This window comes from Clinocottus analis, unplaced genomic scaffold (assembly GCF_023055335.1).
Source record: "Clinocottus analis isolate CAN_PGR_092001 unplaced genomic scaffold, fCliAna1.0.p SCAF_15, whole genome shotgun sequence".
Classification (NCBI taxonomy): domain Eukaryota; kingdom Metazoa; phylum Chordata; class Actinopteri; order Perciformes; family Cottidae; genus Clinocottus; species Clinocottus analis.
In genome coordinates this window covers 877,588-897,500 of record NW_027175876.1, presented here as the reverse complement: position 1 = coordinate 897,500, position 19,913 = coordinate 877,588, and the positions used below count along the sequence as shown (strand labels likewise).

General features: G+C 47.8%; 2 protein-coding genes across 2 annotated transcripts in view; one reads left to right on the top strand and one right to left on the bottom strand.

The window, feature by feature from the left end:
* The window catches only part of mfsd2b (MFSD2 lysolipid transporter B, sphingolipid), an 18,851-nt gene extending 4,400 nt beyond the window's left edge, over positions 1–14,451 (top strand). Inside the window, exons 3-15 of the mRNA XM_068577037.1 lie at positions 898–1,023; positions 1,146–1,270; positions 4,263–4,386; positions 6,886–6,964; positions 7,119–7,300; positions 8,859–8,949; positions 9,820–9,941; positions 10,361–10,444; positions 11,200–11,283; positions 11,390–11,499; positions 12,844–12,987; positions 13,205–13,381; positions 14,152–14,451. Coding sequence (XP_068433138.1) covers positions 898–1,023; positions 1,146–1,270; positions 4,263–4,386; positions 6,886–6,964; positions 7,119–7,300; positions 8,859–8,949; positions 9,820–9,941; positions 10,361–10,444; positions 11,200–11,283; positions 11,390–11,499; positions 12,844–12,987; positions 13,205–13,381; positions 14,152–14,200 — 1,497 coding nt within the window. The 3' untranslated portion in view covers positions 14,201–14,451. The remainder of the gene's footprint in view (positions 1–897; positions 1,024–1,145; positions 1,271–4,262; positions 4,387–6,885; positions 6,965–7,118; positions 7,301–8,858; positions 8,950–9,819; positions 9,942–10,360; positions 10,445–11,199; positions 11,284–11,389; positions 11,500–12,843; positions 12,988–13,204; positions 13,382–14,151) is intronic.
* A 94-nt stretch (positions 14,452–14,545) lies between these two features.
* wdcp (WD repeat and coiled coil containing) lies at positions 14,546–19,464 on the bottom strand. The gene is made up of 4 exons (XM_068577146.1): positions 19,320–19,464; positions 16,816–18,756; positions 16,367–16,487; positions 14,546–15,407 (listed from the first exon to the last, which is right to left on the bottom strand). The coding sequence occupies exons 2-4, from the start codon at positions 18,730–18,732 to the stop codon at positions 15,214–15,216; spliced, it is 2,232 nt and encodes a 743-aa protein (XP_068433247.1). The 5' UTR covers positions 18,733–18,756; positions 19,320–19,464; the 3' UTR covers positions 14,546–15,213.
* Positions 19,465–19,913: the final 449 nt, after the last annotated feature.

Here is a 19,913-nt window from a genome sequence, read left to right as displayed (position 1 = left end):
AGGGAGTGTAATTCACAACATCTCCGCATCATCAACATACATCATTTTCTTTCTTTGCATTCCACCGTTGCGACATGAAGACGAGGAGGAATGTTATTTCAGGAGCGCCTGAAATAGAATTTCAACGGATATGAATGACTACAATATTTATGAGTCATAAGAGTGTGTGTGTGTGTGTGTCTTAATTAGTTTGAGGGCGACACACCTCGCTTCACCCCGGGTGTGTGTGGGCAGCAGTCTGAAGTTTACGTGGGCTTCGATTCTTATAAGGAAGTAAAATAAAATAAACGTGTGCGTCGTGTTGTGACTTCACTTCCTCGTTCCTGGAGTGAAAACGATGAACTATAAACCTCCTTTCTCTGTGTTTGAGTCGTCATAAGAACCCCAAATTAATTCCAATACTTGTGTTTGTTTTATGTATTTGTTCAGCAAAGTCTTGGGAAAAAAATGTACATCTGCAAAAAAAAAATCACTTTTAAAAGATATTATGATTATAACTATGAACATCCAGCATGATATGAGCCAGATCCCCCAAAAAAGCCTCCTGGAGCGTCAATAAGACATCTTTTTGGAAAGATTAGGACCTAAAGAATCAGAATCTGCAACAAAAATCACAATAAACCAAAGACTTGGCCTGTTAGGAAGGAGTTTCAGTCAAAAAAAACTGTGTCGATCAGTTCAAAAATGGGAAAATTATGTATTTTTTGCCAAAAGATTGTCTGAATGGGGCATGCTGGGACTTAAAATGGGCGCGAGAGGATTTTCACACGTTTTCCAAAAAGGTTGAACCTCGACGCTAAGCAGTTCCACTGCGATAAAAAAAGTTTAATTTGCTCATTAGCTCATTGACCCGCCGCTACCTCCATAACTAACGCGTCCTCGCCTCCGTCCCCGCAGACCCAGCTCGGCCAGAAGTTGACGTTTTCCAGCAAGCTGTGTTTCGCCATCGGCGGCGCGCCCAAGGAGGTGGCCGGCAGCGCCACGGCCTTCTTCCTGCAGATATACCTGCTGGACGTGGCTCAGGTAATGTGTTTGACGGCGAGGAAACAGTGTGTGTGTGTGTGTGTGTGTGTGTGTGTGTGGTTCCTGTATATGACGAGCAAACGGTTATGCGTGTGTTTTATTGCTCCCCGTCTGCTCCTCAGATCAACGCCTTCCAGGCCTCCATGGTGCTGTTCATCGGGAAAGCCTGGGGGGCCGTGACCGACCCCGTCGTCGGCTTCTTCATCACGAAGAGCAGATGGACCAAGATCGGCAGACTCATGCCCTGGTGAGCAGCGCGGAGGGGAACTCCATCTTTGTTATTTTTCCCGATTCTTTGTGTGTGTGTCTTTCTTCTTTTTCCTTGAAAATCACATTCGAAACATCCGACTGCACACAAATAGGAATGAGGAGACGGTTCATTAAGATGCCTGTCAAGATATTGCACAGACGAATATTATTGTATCCGGATACCAAGGAATCCAGGTCACAACGTATAAATCAAGGAAAAAACAAGGTATAAATCCCACAAACAAAACATGTTGGATATCAAATTAAACATAAAAATCAGGGCTACAATAATATATAATCCTCATGTACAACCTCTAAACACAACTAAAACAAAAAATAGGATTAGGGGTTAGGGTAAGGGTTAGGGCTTAAAAGGCTACGACAAAAAATATTTTAAAAAAAGGAATGATATAAGAGACATAAAGCGTAAAAGTCGGGTTACAAGCTCCTACCTTCAGTGGGTGTTCCCGCTGTAGCGAGCTAGCGCTGCTGCTAGCTCCCCGCTAGCTGCTGCTGCTACTGCCCGCGCCGGCCGTCGAGCCAGGGCTGGTCCCGCTACCTTCGGTGGTTGTCGGGCAGCTAGCAGGGGAGCTAGCAGGGGAGCTAGCGAGGACCTAGCAGCAGCGCTAGCCAAAAGTAGTAGCAGCTTGTAACCCAAAACAACACATTTGTTATATAAGCTGATGAACTTGGTTAAAACAGAGTCAGGCGCTGCTGTTGACGCACAGAAGCGACTGGAAGGTTATGAAACCTCGTTTGGGTTTTTCTCCCACTCTCTCAGACATAATTATGACTACGGCCGTGACATGTTTGTGCAAAGTCCAAACAAAACAAAACCAAAAAAAAAACCCTCAATGTGCTCCAGTTTCGGATGTTTATTTCTTTGTGTGGTAATTATTCCCCGGCTTCTCACCTTGAGGACCGGGCTGATTAAATAGCCTTTTGTGCTTTATGTACACCGTTCCCGACGCTCCCTCTGATGAGCTTTTTACACTGTGTAACGCTTCAAAGGGCGTCGGCTGGTTTATGTATTTTTATTTGTACCCGCCGTTTGAGGCCAGACAACAAAAGACGAGGACGTTCATCTGCATTCCTTCATGAGGCGGCGCCGCCGCGCGCCTCCCCGACGGCACCTGTGTGACACCTCATTTCACTTGTTGGGCTTCACCCAAGCTATCGTAGCACAAGATGCTAACTCTCTCATTTAAATGATTCTTCGTGGCGCTACGATTGCGGATTATTCAAAGCTATTACCACAAATCACCTTTTATTTTTGCACAGATGATCCTATAAGCGGATACGCACACGTGTGTGTGTGTGTGTGCAGTATGTGTCATTTGAACACGCCAGCGTGCCACTTACTGTAATTGCACATTCAATATGTAATGCCTGCTGCATTATAAACCGTATAGATTATGTACATACGCGCTGACGGTGCTGGAGCGGGACCAGCTCCACTGTGGCCGCCAACAGATGCTAATGGCGCTTTAACCGGCTTTGATTACTCACAGGAAGCTGCAGGTGTGTGTGTGTGTGTGTGTGTGTGTGTGCCCATGTGAATACTTTGTCTGTATATATATATGTGAGCTCATTAGTGTTTGTGAAGACACTCCCTCAGTTTTGACCTCGTTTGGAAAGTCCCGAACTGACAGGAAGTGATTTCTATCTTCTTTAGGATGTCATTTAGTGCCCCCCCCCACCTCCCCTTCAAAAAACTCCCTCTCGGGTGTTGCCCTGTTTATTATTGTGTGATTGTAGTGTGATGCACATTCCCAGTGGCAAGGAGAACCGTTTTACTTCTTCTTTATGACAGTGATGGCGGAGGAAGAAAGGCTCCTTCACTGCAGTGAAGGTACAAATACAACAAAGAAAAATGAAGTGTTATGAGCAAAATACTTGGTCCTTTGATCCCGACGTTGTACATCATGATACAATATGTCTATCTGCGCGACTGGTTAATACCACTGCAGCGCTTTAATCTTTTGTGTTTTGTATGATTTTGTAAGTAGAATACGCGGTGGATCGAGAGAGAGAACACTAAATGTCAAAGTCACAGAAGAAAGCGCTCTCTCTTTTACCCGCTAACCTTCCTCTAAATCCCCTCCGTCCCAGCGCACGCCGTCTAATTAAAGAGTCAGAGAAGTATGCGTCCCATCAGCCCGCCTCGGCTTAATTAAGACGTGTGCACAGCGATCTGGGAGGACAAGTGCGACTGTGTGAGGAAGCGTGCCATGTCGCTCTCTCTGAAACGCACACAGTCATCTTGCAGGAACGTTCTGACCCCCATTCATCGACTCCCCCTCCTCCCTCCCCTCCCTCCGGGGGCCCTTTCATCGCTCCCATGACCGAGCGGGTCAATACTGCAGCACCAGCGTTGTCGGCCTCCTTTGTCCGAGCGAAAAAACAATCAGGAGGAGAGTGAGGCGGACGATGCTAGAAAGGACCGCTACCTCTGCCTCTTTCTGCCTCTTTCTCTGTTCAACAACTCCTGCGGGTCAGAGTGCAGGAGAGTTGTTTTTTTGTCACAGTCACCAAAATCCCATCTATACCTGCAAACAAGCAGCTGTGTCCTTCCCTACACACACACACACACACACACACACACATGGCATGACACAGCTCTTGCAAAAATATGATATAACACTCACACCGGCGGGTGTTTACCTGTGATTTGCACACAAAAAACAGCACAACTCAGCAGAACTGCTTCACTGCATATACATGTATTTGTGTATGTGTGTGTGTGTGTGTGTGTGTGTGTGAAGGGTTTGAAATATTGTGGTATTTCCCTGCTTCCCCGACATACTTACAACATAATCATTTAGCTGTCAGCTCAGCCTCGCTGTAATCCGCGAGAAATATGGCTCGAAGACGCAACCGCCGCCGCCGACGGCGATGGCGGCTAATTGGAGATTTGCGTTGAGCCGCGATGCATCTACCATATGCGTGTGTGTGCTTTTTCCTGACCTGTGTGTGTGTGTGTGTTGCAGGATGGTGGGCTGCTCTCCGTTCCTGGTGGTCTCCTACTTCTACCTCTGGTTCGTTCCGCCCTTCATCAGCGGCAGGTTCTTCTGGTACCTCGGCTTCTACTGCCTCTACCAAACCCTCATCACCGTGAGTGCGAGAGCTCTTTTTCAAAAGGGGGTTTGAAGTTTTCTTTTGAGGAGGGGGGGGTCTTTCACATCGCTCAGCGAGAGGACGCGTTACGTGACAATGTAGATAGAGCGCCGCTGCAGACGGCACGCTGCAAACAACAAAGTGGAGATGATTACAGTCGTCTCGGGGAGTCTGCACTTTGATTTGCGAGACAAGCGGCAGATCAGAGCCCTCAGAGGGGAAGCGTAGTTATTTGGGTTGCCGTTTGTTATTGTGGCGCAGACCGCTCATCCCTCTCTCTGCTCCGGGGTTACCCGACCAACATGCAGTCGCACTGCGGCGAGGGCTGCGACGGCATGTCGCTCTAACTACTCGATAAGTACACGGGCGGCCCTGCCAGGAACCTTCCCGCTGGGTAAATGCTGGTTACCGCTTTTAGCACGCCTTCATTGTCTCTGGATGTGTGTGTGTGTGTGAGCTGGGAGAGGCCAGCCGCCATCATCCTTCAGAGGGCCTGCGGTCTGTAAACAGAGGTCGGGACGCGATTCATCATCCGTTTATGTAATCGAGCTATAATGGGGCTCTCATCCGATTCATTAGTTCTCACTTCCATCTGCAGGTTAAGCAGCTTCACGTCTAAACATGTGGTTGGTTTTTTTTTGCGTCCGGTAAATGACATGCTGTTAAGAAACCGGCGGCTGGAGAGGGAAAAAATACAAAATAAAATGCAAAATCCTTCCGCGGCTCGTGTTTATTTTGGTCGCGGCTTCCGCAGTGCTGACTGGGCCCTTGTGTAAATTACAAAGTGAGGCAGCAGGACTGGGTTCGCTCCCTCGCCTGTTCTCCGGGAGAGGTGGTGAGCAAAGAGAGGAAACAGAGGAGCTGAGGTCGGCCGGCGTGGAAACTGCAGAGATCGCTGTATTTTGATCTTTCGCTCTTTTTTTTTTGTTTTGTTGGTGCATTTTCTCAGCCACTTGTAGATTAAAGGCGTCTAAACATATCTTGGGTGTTGCCATTTGGATTGTGAGTCAAAATGTGAGACGCCAGCTGGACCAAAAAAGAGTGGGAACGCCTCCACGTGAACATGAGCATCTTACGGGGAGGTCATCAGCTTTAGAGGTGCTTAACAAACCAGCGTGGAGGCTTTTGCAGCTAATTTTACATCCTGGCCCAAATGGGGCAGTTAAAATTGCCCTAGAAATACTTTTCCCCCCATAGACTCACATCATTTTGAAGTCAATCCTCTTCAGCCTTCACTTAAAACACTGCGTCCTAAAAGTTGTAAATGCACTAATCGATGAATCCAGAGTTATTTTCTTCCCTTTGTCCACATGAATATGTGGAATATCTGTGCAATTTTATTGGAAAAAAAACGTTTTTTACCCGATCACGGCTCTCGGGATCAAATCATCAGAAACGACGAAGTTTTATGTCAATCCAATCCATACTTTTTGGAGGTATTTCACACAAAAAAACCCGCAAATATATCAACCCTGTTGTGGTGCTGGAGGGGGGGATCATTAGGATTCATCATGTGGGGACCATGAACCATGAAACATGAACCATGTGGGGACCATGAACCATGAAACATGAACCTTGTGGGGACCATGAACCATGAAACATGAACCTTGTGGGGACCATGAACCATGAAACATGAACCTTGTGGGGATCATGAACCTTGAAATAAGAACCATGTGGGCACCATGTACCTTGTGGGGACCATGAACCATGAAATATGAACCATGTTGGGACCATAAACCTTGTGGGGACCATGAACCTTGAAATAAGAACCATGTGGGGACCATGTACTTTGTGGGGACCATGAACCATGAAATATGAACCATGTTGGGACCATAAACCTTGTGGGGACCATGAACCATGAAATATGAACCATGTTGGGACCATAAACCATGAAATATGAACCTTGTGGGGACCATAAACCTTGTGGGGACCATAAACCTTGTGGGGATCATGAACCTTGAAATAAGAACCATGTGGGGACCATGTACCTTGTGGGGACCATGAACCATGAAATATGAACCATGTTGGGACCATAAACCTTGTGGGGACCATGAACCTTGAAATAAGAACCTAGTGGGGACCATGTACCTTGTGGGGGACCATGAACCATGAAATATGAACCATGTTGGGACCATAAACCTTGTGGGGACCATGAACCATGACATAAGAACCTTGTGGGGACCATGAACCATGACATATGAACCTTGTGGGGACCGTGAACCTTGTGGGGACCATGAACATGGCTCCACGTCTCTCCTTTCAATCCCGCCATGTACCTTGTGGGGACCATGAATATGGTCCCCACAAGGACCATGTTCATAGTTGAGCGACCAGCTGGACTGGAGCCGCGCTGCCACGCTTGAACAAACTCCAAAAAGTCCACTGTCTCCCCCTCTCTCCCCCTCCTCCCCCCATGAGACGCGATGCTGCCATGCCAGACTTGTATTTATTATTCACCCCGAGCCGTGCCTCTGTCTTTCTGCTCTCCCTTTGCAGTGCTTCCACGTGCCTTACTCCGCTCTCACCATGTTCCTGAGCACGGACCAGAAGGAGCGAGACTCGGCCACCGCTTACCGTGAGCTCTTTGTAATGAATATGCATCACAAGGCGCCGCCTTCACTTGCATTTTCTTCATCTTCATGTCTTTTTTTTTTTTTTTTTGCACGGCAGAACCTGTGAGTCTCTGCGAGGGGCAGCGATCTGATTTCACCTTTTCTGTCGTCTCCCAGGAATGACCATGGAGGTGCTGGGCACGCTCGTGGGCGCCGCCATCCAGGGCCAGATCGTGGCCAGCGCTCACACCCTGAAGCACTGCCCGCCTCACAACGTGTCCGCCGGTTACCTTGGCAACAGCAGCGGGGCGGAGATCGTCCGGCGGCTGGTGCGCTCCCAGGACTACCTGTCACACTCGGTGAGTGTCAGAGCCCAGGTGTGCCCGAAAAAAAACTAGGCCAACGGAGCGTGCGTGGCTGTCATCGGCATTCTCACTCAGCTTGGAGCTCGAGGCAAATATTTTAGGGGGGGGACGAGGAGGGGGAGGGAGGGGCTGAATGAAAAGGAGGATTGTTCGTAAAATTGGGTCCACATTTACAGACCTGTCTACGGGTTGTGACATCCTTAAAAACAGCCCGGTGTTTTTAAACCCAACGAAACCCGGCGGGATTGAAAGGAGAGACGTGGAGCCGACGTCCTGAGCTGGTTCCCCCTCTCATCGACCACAAGAGAGGGGGTTCCTCCCTCCCCCCTTCCTCCCCTCTACCTCCCTCACAATGAGGGGTCTCCACGGCCTGCAAGTCATTAGGACTATTTATATCCCGGCCGCAACATTTGAAGGGAGCCCCTCCAGATGCAATATGAGCTATCTTTTTGCTGCAGTTCAGTGTGAAAGTTGGAGGGTTCATAAACAATTTGACCAATGGATTTCCATGAATTTAAACACAATTTCCATGACTTTCATGACTCTGAACCAAATCTCCATGACTCTGAACCACATTTCCATGACTTTCATGCAAATTTCCATGACTTTTAACCAAATTTCCATGACTTTCATGACTTTTATGCACATTTTTATGACTTTGAACCAAATTTTCATGACTTTAAACCAACTGTCCTTGTAGTGTAAGCAGTAAAAAGTGATAAAATGTAGTATTTAAACTAACAATGAGGATTCAAAGCATACAGTAAACCTTAAATGATACAAATGAATGAGAGACAATAGTTTGATTAAAAGAATAAACATTATTATAGATGCCTGTATGTATGCTGCTTATATTTTAGGCCTCTTTTCCAGGCCTGGAAATAACCATTTAAAAAAGTCCCATGACTTCTCCAGGTTTTCCATGGCCGTATGAACCCTGCACGTTTGAGGTGAAAGGAACATTTCAGTTTGGGTTTTGGGTTGCTCGCCGCAGCTATTTGGGCTTCAAATGGTTGGATGTTTTTCGGGGTGAACCTTATGTCCAAACCCTCTGCACACCGTCTGGGGGTCTGCCCTTCCAAAAACAAACAGGGTGTGTTTTGATGTGCATAAATAATAATGAACCGCAAAGGATGAGCCGCATTGGGGGGAATAAATAGCAAACAAACACGAGGTTTGTGTCGGGCGGCGCGGTTCCTGTCGAGGTGCGGCGCTAAGCGGTATTTTAGGATGCAGCTGTACTTGAGGGGTTTTTTTTCTGCTGTTTATGCTCATATTTGTACGGTGGAAACAAGCCCGCGGCGGAGTTGATAAACAAACACGGGGAAAGGGAGAAAAAAAAGGCCCTAAAATCACACTGCCGATTGACGTATAGGCGCGGTGAAATGAAAAAGCGCTCGACTGTTTGAGGACGTTTGAGGACATTATGAATTAAAGATTGAAGACGAGGCTCAGAATAGATCTGGGCTTCGTGGCCGGCCGTGTCAGGAGAGATGGATTGTCGCTGCTTACATGTGTGTGTCCTCTCTCTTACTCTCTCTCCCTCCTGCAGAAGGAGATGTACATGATAGCAGCCGGCGTGATCGGAGGCGTGTTCCTCGTCTGCACCGTGGTGATGTTCCTGGGAGTCAAAGAGAGAGACGGTGAGGCTTCTGGGAACTGATTGTCGGGGGGAAACAATTACTTCACTCCGCGCTCATAAATCCTTCTGGGTCCCCTTGTGCCATCTTCTTCACTCCTAACTAGTAACATGTACGGTGTTATTAACACATCTGAACGACATCGCACAAGTGTTACTGTTTATTTTGATACCACTATTATTAAAATAGACATTGTGGTTGCAGATATAATCCTTTTTTTAAACAATTATCTCCGTTTTTAAAGGGATAATCAATAGTGCGACTACTCAGTGGGTTTAATGTGCTTTGTGTCTGTTCCCACACTTTAATGAAGTGCAACACTTCATGTGCTAATCAATCATTAAGCAAAGCGCCAGACGTGAGCAGATCTCAGCTTCTCCAATTAAATACATACATGTTTTTTTTACAACATTGCACATTGAATATTCTTTGGTTTTGGACTGTTTGGTGCTCTGGGGAGGTTTTTTTTCTCCATTCCTGCATTACTTTTAGGCTAATGACTCATTAAAAGAGATAAAGCCATACATAAATCAGTGATGAAAAGTGGCGTTAGTTGCAGCCCCTAATGAGCCAAATATCTTGAGCACATTATTGGATTCGAACCAGTGGAGTCGGAGATGAAATTAGCAGCCGAGGGTCACGCTTCATCACCGCGACATTCGCTGTGTCCTCGCATCTTTTTCCACTTTTTTTTTCCTTCACAGCGAGAGAACTGTCTGGAGATCCTCCAGCGTTTGCCGTCCTCCTCTGGTCCTCTGACTCACAGCGTCCACTGCAATGCAGCCGGGCGCTTCCTCTCTCTCACAGCTGGATATTCCACATATTCAACGTCCACCTTAACTCCTCGTCTGAACCCCCGCCCCTCGTTTTCAGATCCCTACGCCCCGCGAACCGAGAAGCAGATCCCCTTCCACCAGGGCTTCATCCTGGTGATGAGGCACGGGCCGTACCTCACTCTGACCGCCGCCTTCCTCTTCATCACTGTCGCCATCCAGGTAAAAAAAATAAATAAAAAAAAGAACATTTTTGTTATTGAAGCACTTCTCAAGAGGAAAATGATGAGTCCTGCATCCTGACAGGAACGCTCGATGTCGATGCGGTCGATGGGAGAAGAGCACTTACCGAAGGCTCGCGGGTTTTAAAGCTTTTTTTCTCGTAGCCTCCAGGCTTCAGTTTTCGACACCTGGGGTTCAGGCGCTTTGAATTATTGCAGACTGCAACTCTTTTTTGCATCGGATCTATTTCAGTTTATATATATATGTATGTATGTATGTATCTGCCAGCCCTCGTCTCAGCGGCGGTGTCAGTTGTCGTCACTGCTGAGGCCGGCAGTGACTCACCGGCAGACGACAGCGCTGAGTGGACAAGATGTGAAAATCGGAGAGTTTCATCTCCAAATCTTTTTTCCCCGCAGCTGGTCCAGAGCAACTTCGTCCTCTTCTGCACTTACGCCGCCGACCTGCGGGATCACTTCCAGAATATTGTGCTGACCATCCTGGTGAGTGCAGAGGTCTTCCACGTCTCTCGACTGCACAACACAAAAGCAAAGCAACACTGCAAACATCGCATACTCCTCTTTGCATGACTGTTAGACCACATTGATTCGACCTTTACGTGAACCAGGATCAGAGGAGGTTTATGGCATGATGATAGGAAGAATCTTGCCTGATTGCACATCTGCACACGCCTACAATGAGCCGTATTGTTATGCACACATCATCATCCTAAAATAACGGCCTAAGTCATTTTTCTTGCCTAAATCATCTTCTTGTGATACCGGCCTCCTCTTGTAAAACCTCCTCCGTCCTCAGTTGAACAGGTCATGTGACTCCCTCCTGTAGTATAACTACAACTAGTCTGACTTCTTAGGGCATTTTATTTTGCCAAAGTCAAAAGATAATGTGACTTAAGGTAATGTTACAAGCTTTCCAAGATGGCGTTCTGAAGCTAGCATTCAAGCTAGCAATTCAGTTTTGTCAATGAAAATCTCACTTGAGCATCATATTAGTGATCATAACAACATTTAACTGGTATTACAGTAATGCCTGCTGTGTGTCTAGAGGCAGCTCGTGCACCTCTTTTACATTTGGTCAAAGTTTTTTTTGTGTTTTCTGAAAAAACCTGATAAAAAAATGACATGGGCCGTTATTTTTTAAGGAAGGTGACGATATGGAAACGTTATCATCCTTCTTCTGACATCTGACAAAGGCCGACTCACGCTCACAGCTCACCTTCCTCCCTGCGCTCTCGCAGGTTTCTGCAGTGATCAGCATCCCGGTGTGGCAGTGGTTCCTGCAGCGCTTCGGGAAGAAGACGGCGGCTTTCTGCGGCATCACAGTGAGCGGACCGCTTGATGTTTTGTGCCATCTTGTGGACGAGGACGAGAGCGTCGAGTCCTCGTCTGTAAGAAAAACATATTGCGTTCCTCCCTTGTCTGTTCTAGTGGATCATGCCCTTCACCTTGATGCTGGTCTTCATCCCCAACGTGGTGGTGGCCTACGTCGTGGCCGTCTCCTCTGGACTCAGCGTGGCCGCCTCGCTCCTGCTGCCGTGGTGAGAAGCTCCGCTCCAGGACAAGTTAGATGCATTTCCACAAAAGAAAAGGAGAAAACAAACACATGCAAAGCACGAGAACCAAGCGGGGTCCATACATTCTGTCTTTATTGATAGATGGATGGAGCTTGTGTTTCTTGAGGTGGAGGTAACACATTTCCCCTCATTTTTCCACGTTATTCCTCAAGAGAAACGTCTCAAATCAAGATTTGTGCCATCGACCAACAGTCCAGGTGGACTTGCAGACTCTGTTGTTGTTATATTTCAGAGTGCGTCTGTGTCTATTTGTGAGTCTCTGCCATCTGCAAGGTTCATGCGCCCCCGAATGAGGATTTAAAATAATAAATAAATATGCTCCAGCTTACAGTAGAATATGGATTATTATCCTTGAAGTACTCAAAGTGCGCTCAGCCTGCGCTGTGGTTTACGTAACAGTCCGGTTGCAGAGCGCCATCAGTCAAACGGTGACGCGGCACAGAAGCTGCTGTTAGCGGTGACGCCCGGAGGAGAGGAGAGGAGGGGGGGGGTCACCGCTCACTTGAGGTCACGTCAAGGTGATGTCATTTTTATGAATTAGAGACGACGTTGACTATAAATCCTCCTCACCGCCACAGAGCTAAAACAGCGGGGTGAAGCGGTCTTCTTCTTCTACTACTACTTCTACTTCTTCTACTACTTCTTCTTCTTCTACTTCTTCTTCTTCTACTACTTCTTCTTCTTCTACTTCTGATACTACTTCTTCTACTACTTCTTCTTCTTCTTCTACTACTACTTCTTCTTCTTCTTCTTCTTCTTCTTCTACTTCTTCTACTTCTACTACTTCCTCTTCTACTTCTTCTTCTACTACTACTTCTTCTTCTTCTACTACATCTTCTTCTTCTACTACTTCTTCTACTACTACTACTACTACTTCTTCTTCTTCTTCTTCTCCTACTACTTCTCCTTCTTCTACTACTTCTTCTTCTACTACTACTTCTTCTTCTTCTTCTACTACTACTTCTTCTTCTTCTTCTACTACTTCTTCTTCTTCTACTACTACTTCTTCTTCTTCTTCTTCTTCTACTACTTCTTCTTCACCTTCTTCTACTACTTTTTCTTCTTCATAATCTTCTTGGAAACCCTCCCGCAAACCCCAAATTACACGGGGGAGCAGGTTTATTTTGGAAAGAGGCCGATTGTCTCGCTCAGCGTCTAATCGCGTTATTATCGCGTTATTTAAGTCAGAGGGCCATGAGAGGAGCTGCCAACTTGGCAACGTGGCGAGGATGCACGCTCCCCAAATCCTGCACAAAAACACAGATTAGTGTGTGTTCAACTCTGTGTGTGTGTGTGTGTGTGATCCAGGTCGATGCTGCCGGACGTGGTGGATGACTTCAGGCTGGCCAACCCGTACTGCAAAGGCCACGAGGCCATCTTCTACTCCTTCTACGTGTTCTTCACCAAGTTCGCGTCGGGCATCTCCCTGGGAGTGTCCACCCTCTGCCTGGAGTAAGTCAGCCTTCACACACACCACACACAAACACACACTCCATTAATTAGCCCTGCATCTGCTCCATTAACCCCGGCGTGTGATTCATGAGGTGAAAGGTGTGCAGTCGGCTCGTTTGCAGGACTGCAGCGTCAGGCCGGGATGTCGATTTCCCCGTAACCTGTGTTTTAAATTGGATCTCTGCATGTGTGTGTTTGTGTGTGTGTGTGTGTGTAGATTCGCAGGGTACGACACCGGTGCCTGCAAGCAGCCGGCCCCCGTGGTGTACACCCTGAAGCTGCTGATCGGCGCCGCCCCGGTGGCCTTCATCGTCACGGGGCTGATGATCCTGCTGCTGTATCCCATCAGCGAGGACGTGCGGCTCAGGAACCGACTCTGCCTGGACGAGCTGCGGTGAGCCGCACAAACACACACCTGAACATACTATTTCACACTATTTTACTCGTCGCGAGGAGCCGCATCCAGCCTGTGAAGATGGCTGTAGGATAGCTTGTGTGGAGGGAAGATATTAAAGGCATCAGAAAGAAAGTTTCTCTGGAGTTTGAGACTGAGAATCTGCAGCAGAAAGTTTACATTAAACACTTATGAGGCAGTACGGGTTCTATAAAAGATGCCATTGAGCTGCATTGTGGGAAATGTAGGAGTAGGAGCTTGAACCATACTAGAGATATCAGGACTTCCAGGACTTTTAACCACATTTTCATGATTTTTAACCCAATGTCCATGACTTTTTACCACATTTCCGTGGTAATTTTGACTTTAGTGAGTCCTTCAATTTTATAAAAGGGTCCAAATGATACTTTTAGATCAAATACAGACATGTTCAGAGTGAAATGTATTTAAAACTATAATGCAAAAAAGTCAAAATGTTAGTACTTCATTCTTATTAAAACATTAGCATGTAATAAGTTCTTAAATATAATATTTAATCAAGTTCATTTGCATTATTTCCTACACTGTTGTGGTAGTTTAATCTACACAATACATATTTGATAACGTGTATACATGTTGTCCAAATCAAACACTGTAGATAAATGTCGTGGAGTAAAAACGGCCATTTTATTTCCTCTGAAATGTAAAAGTAGGAGGAAAAAAGGGAAAATATTCAAGTAAACGTGCGAAGTTGCTCCTAATGTAACTAATTGCGTTGCCGTCTCCCACAGGAAGCAAAGCATCAGCTCCAAGACAATGGAGGACTTGAACAACGCGTGACCCAAAAGAAGACGACTTGTTCCAGTCGCTGGAAACTTGACCATTAGTGTATATTACACTGATAAATACTTCAAACTGTTTTAACGTAAACTTTTTTGTTTCATCTTCACATGTACTGTACAGTCATCTTGGATATATATATACATATATAATAAGATTACCTAATTTATATAAATGAATGTATACCATTATTCTTTGCTGTGTTTAGCTCTACAACACGTGTTATTTATTTATGATTTTATAATTATTGAGGGCTGATGATATGAAATGAATAAATGTTGTAGAGGTCGGTTAAGCGTCGTGTTTCTTCACTGGAGTAAAAAAAAGCAACACACGAAGAGAGTGCACGCTAGTGAAGCAGGTTTAATATTCAAAATGCTACCAAAAGATGTGTTTGTTTTTCAAAACAAGACGTTCACACTGATTTGGTCTCCGGGATTTAACCCTTTACTGCAACGCCGGGTTCCTTTCTGTTGAGTCTCGCCCCCTCTAGTGGTCGGTTGTGTCACTGCGCTCCGTGACGCTACAGATGTGGAAGGAAAAAGTGCTTCAACTGCGTTTAACAACATTGTAGATGTGATTTCACACAACAGAGTGTTGCATGGTGTTGTTGGATCCAACCTGTGTGCAACGCGTTCCTTTGAGGGCGTAAAAGTGCCAATCCAGACATTTTAGAGGGGTTTTCAGTCGTAACAGAACAAACAAAGCATTTACATCACAACTCAAGCCTCTACTGGTCCTTTGACCAGGACAGCAGGATGTGTTGAACGTCTCTAAAACATACTGGAAGCTGTTGGCACTAACGATCGCCGTCCTCCACGATGGAGCTGCAATTTTTGTGGACGAGACTTTCGGAGGAAGCGCGTCCTTTTGGGGTACGCTTTCACGTCAAAATCAGCGACCCGTAAACATCACACACCCGAACAGGAAGCCCTTTCTCAACTCGCTACTGCTCCTCAAACATATACAACTTGCTGCGTATTGGATCCAGTCAAATGAGAGTTGAGTTCATGCTACGTGGAGAACTCTGTGGTGGTGTTGGGGCTCTGGCCGGGAGCCGGACTCGACGGGACGGAGGTCTCCGGACTCCCGGGGGTCCGCAGGGTGGATTTCCTCTTCCCGTTGCGCACCGTGAGTTCCTCTTTGGGCTTGAACGCCAGAGGCACGAAGCCGTCGGCGTCCGACACGAGCACCACCCACAGCGGACCTGGAGGGAAGCACACGAGAACGGCGTTTTTGAGACATCCATCGCACGCTGCCGCGTCTCGGTTCGGGACAGCGAGTCACTACAGCAGCGAAAAAACTCTACGCTCATTAAAACGCAGTAAGCCGCTTTTGTTTTAAAGCTCGTAATCCGAGTTAGGCTTTTAATCACGTCCAATTATAGCGTGGGGACGACAATGCGAGGGTGTGTGGTTTAAGATTGTACGAGGACAATATGAGACTCTTTATCCATTAAGAAGGCATCCTGAATGAGGGAAACTTGAGTACGGCTTGTTCTATCTGATGACTTCCAGGTGACGCTCATCACACGAGCTGAAGACGCTCTCGGGGTGAGGACTTCAGAGGAAGAGGTTGTTCACCCTCGTAGACTCAAAACAATCTCACAGGCAAGACACGGTGATTTGTGCCGTTAGCTGGGACCCACCGGCTCGTCCGCCGCCATGTTGAGAGCCGTGTGGAGGCAATAACGAGGCTTTGACTTTAGCATTTAGCGCCTTTGAAGTTTAAAAGGACGTACGATGTATTTCATATCGTGGTAATGTGATATATATTTAGGATATGGCATGCGTTTTGGTAGTTTAGTCAATAAAAAGTCTGCATGGAATGACGACACGATACATTTTTTGGTGTGAATTAAATATCTGACAAAGGAAAAGCGCCGAATGAAGAAAACATTTTTATGTGAAATTACAGAGAAAGACAGAATAAATATTGTTTACATGCTACTAATACGATGTAATCAGTTTAAGTTAAGTTTGTTTTTTATCTAAAAGGTGAAGTTTGAGTCAGTATCTGCTCGTTATGATCAATTTAAACTGCGTAAATGTGTATCTACAAACATGATTTGATCACGCCAAGACAATAAAGTGAATTATCTCCCAAACCCTACTTATGACCCTACAAATACATTAAAAAAAAAAAAAGAAACGATGCTACACGTACCGTACATCATCTCCACGATCGTGAGGTTGAAGAGGTCTTGGAGGACGCGCAGACACACCTTCCCTTCGCACAGCAGCACCGGCCTCCGCTCGTCGATGAAGACGTTCTCCGACAGCTGCTTCTGCACGAGAGAAGGGGAGAGCAAAGAAAAGTGAAAGCGGTCGCCATCGAGAATGAATCCACTAAGTCCGACTGAGTGCCATCGCAACGGTTAATCCACAACTCCTGATCTGATACTTGACAATCAAGCAAACCGTCATCGTGCGTCTGGAACACATCGAACCGCTCCGGGTATTTCCGTCAAATCCTCAAAGTGTAAATTCACGCCGAATAAGCCGTTAAAGCCTCTCGAGCGACAGCCTCTTCCTCTCTAGTTTTGGGGTTTTTCATCTCCGTCAGTTGCGAATAAACAGAATAAATGTGGGCGAGCAGAAGCGTACATGACATACCTGGCATGTGACGTTGACGTACGGGGGTTCGGCGGCGCCGGGGTAGACGCTCGGGGCCTTCTTGCCGTTCTGGTTGTAATCTCTGATTTCCGTCAGGCACTGCTGTACGTCTGCGAAGCGCGTGAAGAGCCTCTCCATGTTGAGGACCAGCTGCTCCAGCGCTCGCTCCCTGGCGGGGCCCACGGCCCTGTCGGCGTAGGGCGGCGTCGTCGGGTCCGTGTGGATCTTGTCTGACGGCTCGTGGCGCGGCGAGCCGGCCCGGCTGGAGTCCCTGCTGAGCTGGCCGGCCACCGCCAGGCTGCTCATGCGGTTGACGTGGTCCATGTCGAAGTTCTCCACCGCGACGGAGGAGGAGGAGGCGCTGGACGGCGCTCGCTCGGAGAAGTCCACAGAGCTGGCAACGGGGCTGGACTCGCCGCTCCTCACCTCCTCTACCAGCTTGCGCCTGTTGCCCGCGGAGCGAAACACTCCCCCACCTGGTAACACCAAATCCTTTATCCCCGGGTGCTCCCTGTCGTCTTTGCATTGGTGCTCCGAGTGCCTCCTAATCCTCGCGCTTAAAATACAAGCGGACTCGCGGTTGAGAGCCGAGGGGGGCGGTGTGCTTGGAGTCTCTCCGTCGGACATCAGCTCTTTGGCTACAAGGCGGAGGACGTACTTGTCTGTGTTGGAAGAGGGGAGGAAGGCCGGGTCGTTGGACTTCTGCCGGCCCACCATCAGCAGCAGCATCTTGTCGTTGAGGAAGCATACCCCTTTGGGCCTCTCGTTGGTCTGCAGAGAGATCTGCTGGATGTTGGGCATGGCGGAGGCCGTGATGCAGTACACCAGCACCATGTTGCAGGTGTTGGAGGCCACGGCGACGGTGGAGCCGCGCGGGTCGAATGCCACGATGTCGGGAACCAGGATCCCGGGGATGCTGACTTTGCGGCTGGTGGTGACTTTGCGCTCGTAGGTGACCAGGATGAGGTGCGAGGAGTCCTGGCCCGAGCCCGTCATGGTGTCTCTGCGGCGCAGGTTGAGAAGGGGGCTGGGGTCGGAGCGCCGGTGCCTCGCCAGCAGGTGGGTGAGGTCTAGAGGGCCCGAGCTGGGGAGGAAGGACCTCTCCGACTCGAAAGATCTCCTCCTCGAGTCCACCGCGTTGTCGTCTTCCGTCAGGACCACGTGCGAGCCGCATGCCGGCGGGGACCCGGACTCCGACGCCATGTCGAAGGCCATGCCGGCGTTCAGCCCGCAGATTTTGTCCAGAGGCAGCTCCGTGGCCACCGCTACTTGAGCCTCCCCCGTGGCCTCGATGGCACAGATGTAGCCTCCCACATCGAAGATGGGGCAGAAGGAGCAGGCCACCAGACTCTTCTGGATGTCGTTCCAGATGTACGAGTGCAGGGAGCTTCCTATGGCCACCACCAGGCGCGTGCCGTCCTTCGTCCAGCACGCGCAGTGGATGAGTCCGCTGCCTTTGATGTCCGCTTTGATCCTCCGGTTGTCCACTCTGACGGAGAACAGCAACGACGTGTCCTTCTTGGTCAGCACGACCAGGACGTCCAGTTTCGGGTGCCACACACAGCCCTGGGAGAGCAGAGGGAACGGCTCGCTCATCTCGCAGGTCTGCGTGCACAGCAGCTTGTTCTGCTCCAGCGCGCTGAGCTGCAGCTGCCACACGGTGACGTGTTTCTTGTGCTGGACGGCGAGCAGGGCGGGGGAGTCCGGGCAGCACAGCGGGCCCCAGAAGAGCCCGAGGACGTGCTCGAACTGCCCGATGACGTTGGTGTCCCCGAAATTCACCTCCCCATTGGTGAGGAAGAGAGAAGTGAGGCAGACCTGCTTGCCGTCCGTCCAGGCGATGCCGTGCACAGGGTGGATGGCTTGGTGCAGAGTGTTCAGACCCGACCGGAGCAGCTTTGCCTTGCCGAGATCCATCCCGAGCAGGTGGGGAAGACGCTTCTGCAGAAAGAGGATGAAAAAAATGTGACTCAGGGAGTTCACATTGAGGACTGAGACCTATCCGGTCTGATTGGGTCCTTGCACTCGAGTAGCTTCTGTTGTCTTTGCCTATACCTATGCAGATTAAGAATAGCAAAAGCCTCTCGTGTCTCCTTCCACGTTCATGCCTTAATCCCCTCGGCCTGAGCTGAGGCAGTGGTGACGAACACTTCTAGCTGCTTACCCCTGAACGACCTTAACGACACACCGATCCTGTCAGGACCTCAGGGCATTAACGATACCATGTGTGGAAACTGCCAATGATCCCTTTAAAGCAACTAGGTCGTCCCCTCGTGGAAATAGAGAATGTGTTCCTCATCACATGCACAAAAATAGAGGATATAGACTATAGAGAAAACAGAGTTAACACAGTCGAGGATATATTACAAGATGAAGTTATCATTATGAGACACTCAACAAGAAATAATTTCCAAAGTTATTTAACTTAGGCTAATGTTTACCTTTAGCATTAGCTTAATAAACTAACGTTGTGGCTACTAATTGGTGTGAATATCTACACAAACCTTATAAAAGCATAACCATCTCACGTGGAATCCATCTGAAGAGCTGAAAGACAGTTTCCCCCATCCAATAAATCACGTTTTTACCGGTTGAAATGTGTCTGAAAAGCTCATGTCTCGGTGACTCGGAAGCAAAACTAAACCGGCATTACCGGTGCATTCTGGGACATGCAGTTTAGTCATAGCGTCTTCCCGCCAAAGCGGACCAAAAAAAGAACTGAGCGAATAATAAATATAATAAATTAACAATAATAAAGAATATAACGTGAGCTAACCAAGAAATAAAAAAATAAAAAATGACACAAGATAACGGCTGACGTGACGCCAGCCGTGTGACGCGGAGCGTTATTCTGACGCAACGTGCATCCTGGGATATGTAGTTTAGTCATAGCGTCTTCCCGCCAGTCCGGACTAAAAAACGAGCGAAAAATAAATAAAAGAAAGTAATAATAATAAATATATATATATAATGAAGAACATAACGTGAGTTTACCACGAAGTGAAAAAAATAAAAAATAAAATGACACGAGATAACGGCTGACGTGACGTCGGCCGTGTGACGCGGAGCGTTTTTTTCTGACGCAAAGTGTCTGAAGA